This window comes from Fulmarus glacialis, unplaced genomic scaffold, assembly GCF_000690835.1.
Source record: "Fulmarus glacialis isolate BGI_N327 unplaced genomic scaffold, ASM69083v1 scaffold462, whole genome shotgun sequence".
Classification (NCBI taxonomy): domain Eukaryota; kingdom Metazoa; phylum Chordata; class Aves; order Procellariiformes; family Procellariidae; genus Fulmarus; species Fulmarus glacialis.
This window is the reverse complement of record NW_009199511.1, coordinates 4488-12498: the sequence shown is the minus strand read 5'-3', so window position 1 is coordinate 12498 and position 8011 is coordinate 4488. Positions and strand designations below refer to the sequence as shown.

The 8011-nt window shown below is 52.9% G+C and overlaps 1 protein-coding gene across 1 annotated transcript in view; it reads left to right on the top strand.

Moving 5' to 3' along the window:
• Positions 1 to 8011, top strand: part of CARD8 (caspase recruitment domain family, member 8) — a 10710-nt gene that overhangs the window by 333 nt on the left and 2366 nt on the right. The window contains exons 2-9 of the mRNA XM_009573256.1: positions 518 to 550; positions 1314 to 1376; positions 2033 to 2184; positions 2268 to 2329; positions 2413 to 2633; positions 3986 to 4245; positions 4861 to 4986; positions 7050 to 7194. Of these exons, the coding sequence (XP_009571551.1) occupies positions 518 to 550; positions 1314 to 1376; positions 2033 to 2184; positions 2268 to 2329; positions 2413 to 2633; positions 3986 to 4245; positions 4861 to 4986; positions 7050 to 7194 (1062 nt within the window). The remainder of the gene's footprint in view (positions 1 to 517; positions 551 to 1313; positions 1377 to 2032; positions 2185 to 2267; positions 2330 to 2412; positions 2634 to 3985; positions 4246 to 4860; positions 4987 to 7049; positions 7195 to 8011) is intronic.

Sequence of the window (8011 nt, the reverse complement as noted above, 5' to 3'; positions counted from 1 at the left end):
TGCTGGAGGTGGGGGGAGGGGGGTGCAGATCGGGGTGTCTCCCGAGGAGGGACCCTGCCCAGGACCGCAGGCAGGAGCCTTTGCAGGCAAGAGGGAAGGGGCAAGGTGGCTGTGGCTGTGTGTGCACCAGGGAGCTGCCAGAGCATGCTTGCACTGGAAGATGGGAGGAAGGTGAGGGCCCAGGGATGCACCTATGCAGGAGGAAGGCAGGGGGAGAGGAAGGACTCTGCTCCTGGAAGCTGAGCAAGAAAGCTGCTCTCTGCATGGCAGTGAGGAGGGATGGAGACGCGGAGGCTGGGAGCGTGTTCTCAGCCCCGCAGTGTGCTGCCCTCCTGAGACAGGCAGCTGGGTGGGATTCGTGGTGCCCAGCAGCTTGGCGCGAGGGGGCACAAACTAGCAGGAAGAAGTTTCATAGCAAAGGCGTGAAGAAGACGGAGAGGACGGGACAGAGGATGGGATACTCCTATGAACATGACCTGGCTCCTGAGCTCTCCTCTGCTTTGTGTTGCTGTTGCAGTTCGAGGTGGTGGTGAAGATGTCAGATTTTCAGGTAAGGTCGTCCCCTGGTCCTCACTGACAACCTGGTGCAGCAGGGCTGGTGGAGCTGCACAGTGGTGAGCGTAGGACCTCAACTCACTGCATGGTGGTGAGCATGTCCCTGCCACCATTCATGGAGGAAGATGTGTAAGTTAAGGTAGATGTGGGAGCATGTGGTGGTACACGAGGGGACCAGTACGGCTAATGGGACCGGGAAGGTTGGGTGAAGGCTGCTTGAGGATGGCTTCCTCTCCCAAACATGAGGCAAAAATGACAATGTATTCCTGTTGTTCCAATCACAGAGTCAGCCATAAGGAGAGAGGGGGCAGACTCTTGCAAATCTTGCAAATCTCTGACAGACAAGGCCTCGGGCAGCGCAGAGGTGAGGTCTCGCAGGACACGATGCCTGAGGCTGGGGTGCCTGAGTGAGGAGGGAAGGAAGGCTGGGGAGGAAGGCACAGCTGCAGCGTGTGGGCTCACAGCCAGCCCTGTGGATGGGGGCTGCTCATTGCCACCCGTGGCGGGTGGCAGGAGCTGGTGGGTGCTGCCCTTGGTCCCAGGAGAGGGACTTTACCCGCCGGCAGGCCAGGCAGGCACAGCTCCCGTGCCAGCCTGTTTCCTCCCTGCAGGAGCAGGGAGTAGGGCCAGCACTACACCTGACGCTGGGGATGTTGCTCATGCTCTCAGAAGACCTCTGCTCCTGCCTCCAGCAGGCAAGCACGCTGGAGGGGAGAAATACAGCTTGTGAGTGCTTTCCCCTATGTTCCCCTCTGCAGGAGAGCTATCATTGGCTGAACCTGTGCTCACCACTGCTGGGAAACTGCTGGTGCATGAGGGAGGTAAGGGCTTTACCAGTCTTGGCAGGGCACTGTCATACCCAAAGGAAATTGCACAGCAGAGAGCTGTCACCTGGGAGGTTGGGTGTGCCTTCAAAACCTTTTATTCTCAGCAATTTTTCATCCTCCAGGAGAGTCTCGTCCCTTTTGCTATGCTAACTCACCACGTGCTGCCCCAGTTTTCAAGTTCATGGGAAGACAAATTCCACTTGCTCGCATCCCAAATTTATTCTCGCTGCTAAACATTTCATCTGCCTGTGGCCACTGTCCTCTCTGCTGATACACCATGGCAGAGAGGGAACAGCCCAGGCTTTACTCACAAGAAAGTCAGCAGCCAATAACATTTTCTCTCTCAGGAAACAGAAACTTTCCTATCTGGAATTCCCATTTGCAAAATACATCCTTAAAATCAGTGGGTGAAACACGTAGTTTGGAGCTCCAGGAGCTGCTCTGTGTGTCCACTCATTATCTTTCCTACTGATGCATGGGGCATGCGTGGACTAACTGACGCCTTGCCCACCCCAGTGGCCTCTACCCAAGTGGGGCTAAGTGTTCAGTCCTCCTTGCTGTGCCTGCGTGCAGGATTTCTCTTGGGCACCGCTACAGGGATCCACATTAAAGGGGTCATGAGCCTCAGACATGGCCAGTGCTTGTTTCAGATCCCAGGGCAGAGGAGTTGCCAGTCAATGATTTTTCTGGCCTCTTCACTGATGAGAGTGATGCCTTTCTGGGCACCAGGCAGCAGCTGATGATCCCCTGCTGCTGCTTGCGAGGCTCCGAGGTCCCATGCCAAGCTGCATCGTGCTTCACTGTAAATCCCAGCATGCCTCCTGCAAGCAGCACCCAGTGTGCAACACCCCATTCAGTCCCAAACTGGACACACGTGTGTTGCAGGATCTTCCAGAAGTGGTGCCAGAGATAACCCAAGACTTTTTCAAGGACCGCACCGTGTACCGGTAAGAGCTGTCGGGCGAAACCGGAGCACCTTCCAAAAGCCCTGTCCCAGGTGGCATGAGCCTGTCATTCCTCCCACCTGCAGAGCTCACCTCCCTGGTGGAGGCATCTTCCAGTGCTCCATCACAGGCCTCAGCTTCAAGGTGGAGTCGGCAGTGACCATCACCTACAGATATGCCACCTGGACCAGTCACCTGAGCGAGGCTGACCAGGAAATGTGGGTGCCCGCCGGACCCCTCTTCCACATCGAGGTGCAGCCTGGGGTCGTGCGGGCAGTGCATCTCCCCCACTTCATCTGCCTGGCAGGTACAGCAGCCACAGGGACCTCGGTCTCCCAAGCCACCATTCCTCAGCCTGTTCCCCCCCAGGGACATCTCCAGCTCCTTGGAGACCTCTCTCCAGATAGGCCCAAATTCTCCCTTCCCTCCGAGGCCCCTGTACTCCCTTGTATTCCTCTGCTTTGCTTTGGCATCCTTCATCCTTCTCTCATTTTCTATCAAGCCTTCGCAGTAGTCCCTTCCCCAGCTCCCGCTCCACACCACCAGCCCCTCCTTGCCCACCCTCTCCTCCCAACTGCCATGATGACCCCCGGGCACTACCCCAGCCCAGCTGCAGATCAGCCCCTGGGCTTCCCTGGAGAGTTTCTCAGCTTTTTGCACCTATGGCAGCTGTGGATGGCAACAGCCATCCCTGCTTTGCTCCACCAGGACAGGAGCCGGCCGGCTGCACCCACCCACAAGCTGGACCACCCCGGGGTGGGATGCAATAGGCCAGAGGTGGCCCAGGCAGAAGAATAAGTGGAATGAAATTGTCCATTTTCACCCAGGCAACATGAGGAGCTGCAAGGCTTGGATCTGGGTCCTCTGCCGTGCAGTGCTCTTAACAAGCTGCTGTTAATGAGCAGAGAAGGAGCGTCAACACCCGCAGCTGGGCTGCAGAGTGTGCAGAGGAGTCCCAGTCCCCCATGCTTGGGAGCCCTGACACAGGCACCGGCTGTGCTGGCTGAGGGACTCTTCCTGGCAAATCCATGTCCTCTTCCGAAACAGAGCACACTGCGAAAGGAGTTTCTTGTTGCATGGCTCCATCTCCCGCTCAGGACCTAGCAAGCACAGTGTGTTGGCTGAAAAGTGGCTCTACACTCTCTTCACTGACACAGCTGTGCTAAGCAAAGTGCTGTAATTATATTAATTTGTCAGGTTAATAGCAAAGTGTGCTCCAGTGATAATCTGGGTGACTGGGCATCAGCAGAGCTCTCTGACCCAGTCATCCCTAGGGATGTCACCTCGGGATGTTCAGGCTGCTCTGGGGATCAAAAACTAGAGTGACTCATCACGCAGCGACCGTCTGCCTCCCCAGTACGTGGTGGTGTGGTGCTTGTACGCAGGATGCTGCACGGATGCAGTCTGACAATTTTTACAGTCCCAAACTGCCACCTTCAGATTTGCAGTTTTCTGGGCCCGCAGGAAGACTGCCAAAGGCCTGCAACTCCCTGCCGAACCCCAAAAGCCCAGGGCACACATGGGACCTAAAGCAGAGCATGTCATCGTGTGTGGGTGCATGTCTCCTTTTTGCTGCTAAAGCCTTAAAGAGAAGGAGGCAGCCTGAGAGGGTGCCAGGATGACTAAACAGAACCTTGTTGCCTTTGCTGTTTCTTGCAGGAGGCGTAAATCCCAGCCAGTGCTCTGTTGCCCATTTTAAATCTGGGAAGATGACCCTGGAGAGACCAACCAGAGTGATCGCTTTCTCTGCTATCCTGGAGAATCCCAGCTTCTCACTGCTTGGGGTGCTTTGGAGGAGGTTACGTTCAACCTTAAATTTACTCCCTATGCACTCCTTGGTGCTGATCTTCCAGCAGCTCAGTGCTGCAAATACAACTCTTCACCTCTACCTGATCCCAGATGACAACTCTGTGAAGCAGGTAAGATGGAGGGAGCTTGACCGGGTTAAAAAAGGGTGACATCTGGGGTGGCTGCAGTAGCAGGGACTGGATTTGATAAGCAGAGATGCCTCTCAGTTTTTCTGTCACCAGCCTCTGATTCACACCCAGTCCTGTGCCCCCATCTCCCACCACAGGACACCATCCTTGCTCCTGCCTCCCCCACTCTGCTCTTTCACAGATGCCTCCAGGAATCACTCTCCATGTTTTCGGCTGGGACAACATGTCTTAGCACGAGCAAAGCCGTGGCAGGGGATGCTCTGCAACACGGAGCAGATGTAGGACTTGCTGGCCACTGCCAGGCACAGCAATAGGTGGCTGCATACCAGCTGTTCTCCTGTTGTGTGCAAGCCCTCACCCTCTTTCACAGAGTGACAGTGCATTACCCTGCCCGTGTTCCTGCCGGCACATGGTAGGTTCCTGCCTGCGCTGAGTGGGAGCTGCCTGGCCCCTGAAGCACAGCACTGCCTGAAGTACACACTCAGTGGTCTGTTCTGACTGGGTCGGTCTCTTCTCTTCTTGACTTTCCGAGGGCTACCTCCAGTTCACAACTTTTTTTCTTTTTCCTCTCTCAAAAGCAATGCTTGATGTTTACAGGCCATTGAAAAACAAGAAATGAATTGGAATTCAAAGCTTATTCCCAAACCTCCTCCATTCAACCCTCTGTTCTTCGGCTGCGTTTACCAGGTGACCAGTACGAGTTCCGTGGTGATAACGCCTGAAGTAAGTGGAATTGTTCCTTTTTTTTTTTTTTTGCAGGAAATAGAAAATACAAGTAGTCTCTGTCTTCAGCCATATTCTGCTACCAGAATCTGTCTTACTAGGTCTCAGAGCCAGAGGTGCAGGGAGCTGTACTGGTTACAAGTGGCAAAGGTATTTCATGATACACATTCCCAGAAAGAGCACAGAGCACATCCCAAAGCCCCAAAGGGGCTGCGTTTGTTTTTCCTTACGGCAGAAATCATACTGTGGGACTTGTTGGACTTACCATAGCTGCATATAAAGAAAGAATTTCAGAGGTGTTGACTCAAGTGTGGTCCCAAGTCCTTCATCTTCATCTCTTCTGCAGTGAGTTTCCTTCTGCTTAGGAGCAGGACTGGAGAGAGACTTTCTTTCTATGCCATGATGTGACATGACTTCCTTCTCTATTGAAACTCTGTTTGAGGATTTCTGATTTTGAGCACCATGCCCTGTGGCAATCAGATTGCAATGGCTGGGAAAATCTTGGAAGATTTGGCTATTTAGTCCTTGTGGTTACTTGTTTTACACAGGAGTTTGTGACATCCTGAGAGCAGCTGATGACAGTCCAATGGCACGTTCACAGCTGGTTATGAAAATCTCCTTTCATGGGTCTGCACTGCATCATAATCATGAAAAGGGAATCAGAGAAACTTAGGTTGGATGGGACCTCAGGAGGTCTCTGGTCCAACCTCTTGTTCAAAGCATGCGAGTTTTAAAGTTAGATCAAGGTGCTCAAGGTCCGATCAAGGTTGAATATCTCCAAGGATGGAGACACCACAGCCTCTCTGGGTCTCTAGTCTCTGTTGTAACACCCTGATTGTGGGTTTTTGTCCCTATTATCTAATCAGAGCTTCCCTTGCTGCGGCCTGTGCCTATTGCCTCTCATCTCATCGCTGTACACCTCCAGGAGGCTGGCTCTGTCTTTTAGTCCCCCTTCACACAGTTAAAGACAGTGATTAGTTCTCCCCGTGACTTTCTCTTCTCCATGTCGAACAAACCCAATTCCCTCTGCCTCTGCTTGCATATCGTGCACTCCAGCCTGGAGCTAGCCTTGCTCCAGGATGTCCATGTCTTTCTGGTACTGGGAAGCCCCAAACTGGACCCAGTGCCCAAATGTGCTGAACAGAGGGAAGGAAGCCCTGACCTCACTGGGCTGGCTGTGGTCTTGCTACAGCCCGGGATGTGGCCAGACTTTGCTGCCAGGGCACACTGCTGACTCCTGTTCAACTTGCATGCCCACCAGAACTTCCAAGTCCTTCCCTGCAAAGCTACTTTCTGTGCCACCCAGTGCCCAGGCTCTTGTCTGGTGTGGGGCTATTCCATCCCAGACGCAGGACTCTACATTTGCCTTTGCCGAATTGCATGAGCTTCCTGCCAGCTAAGTTCTCCAGCCTTTCCAGGTTCCTCTGAATGGCATCCTCCCCCTCCAGCTTATTCATCATCCCCCCCTTGCAGCTACAACCCTGCTACTGAGCTAAGCGCAGCCCTGAACAGCCAGGGCCTTCAGCTTAATTGAGAGACAGTCTTAAACCCCTGAATCACAAGGTAGGGTTTGGTTTTTCCACTTCCTGGAATGACCAGGTAGTAACTGGGCACTCTGCCTTGAAGAGCAGTTGTAAAGATGACAGAGCCAAGTTCTTGGCAGTGTCAGGTGAAAGCAGTAAAAGCCATAAGTTGCAACCTGGGGAGTTCAGGCTGAATGTTAGGAAAAATTTTATCACTCGGTGGAGATGCAGCCATTACAGAAGGTTAGAAGGTGGTAAATCTCTGCTCTTTGAGGTTTTCAGTACTCAGCTAGACAAAGCCCCAGCTGAGCAGATCTAGACTTGACATTGGTCCATCTTTGAGAGGTAGGTCAGATAAGACACTCCAGAGGTCCCTTCCAACCAAAATTTGTGATATCGGCAGCATAGCAGAGCCCTGACATGTGCATCTTCCCTTGTCTTTCCTCTTGCTGGTGTGGCCAGGAAACACAGGACGATGTATGCGAATTCATTGCAGCTCCCCACGGTGAGAGAGACTTAACTTGCTTCTTACCTTTACAGGCACACTTGCCATTTTGCTACAAGAGTCCTAAGGAACAGCAGCTCTTTGTCGAGATTTACATCAGGAATATGGCAGAAGAAATTGGGCTCCTTCTGACAGACACACGCAATGACACCGTGGTCTGGAGGGCATCACTGAGATCAGGTAGGAACAGCAGGTCCATCTAGGGGCTCATTTGCCTTAGCAAAAGCAGAGGTGCACCACCCAAGCAGACCTCACGCATTTTGTGGTCGCAGTTGTCCTCGCATCCTGCAGGGAAAGCAAACCCTGTGTATGCAGCAATTGGCCACTGAAGAATAGGAACCTGAAAGGACACCCCAATGTCAGTAGACCAGAGCTTCAGATTTAATGTGGAGTTTCAGATGTTGGGGTTTAAGAGAGCATGACAGCACTATTGGTGTCTTTCTGTTCTCTTGGCTACTGTTTGCATAGAAATCTGACTTATTTTTAAAAGTCCATTAATGTAATGAACACCCACGGATGTGCTAGTGCAACCACTGTGCGATGCAGAGGACGTAAGGAGAATACCAAAGTTTTAGTGAAAATCAACATCTTAAAAAATGACATGTTCCAGCCAGCGCTACTCTTCCAGACTTGCTGGGTGTGACACCAGTGTGTGAAACAACACCCAGAGCGCACAGGATTGAGGCAAGGCCGGATGGACCAGAGCCTGCATCCGCCACGCATCTCTGCTCACAGCAGCACCACGAACGTGGCACGCAGCAAGCCTGCTGATGGTGTGGGGATTGCTCTTTTGTGGCATCAAGAGACCATTGCTTACAACTATCCTGCTTTAGGGCTGACTGTACTGTCTTGGGTCCCATGCAGAACTTCGGTCAAGACAGCAGATGATGCAGGCAGAAGGAGCAGGGTTAGCAATAGCAGGTGCCAAGACTCTTGTTTGTGTGTCCTCTGGGAGGACAGACGCGCACCCAGCTCCAGAAAGGCAAGTTCCTAATCT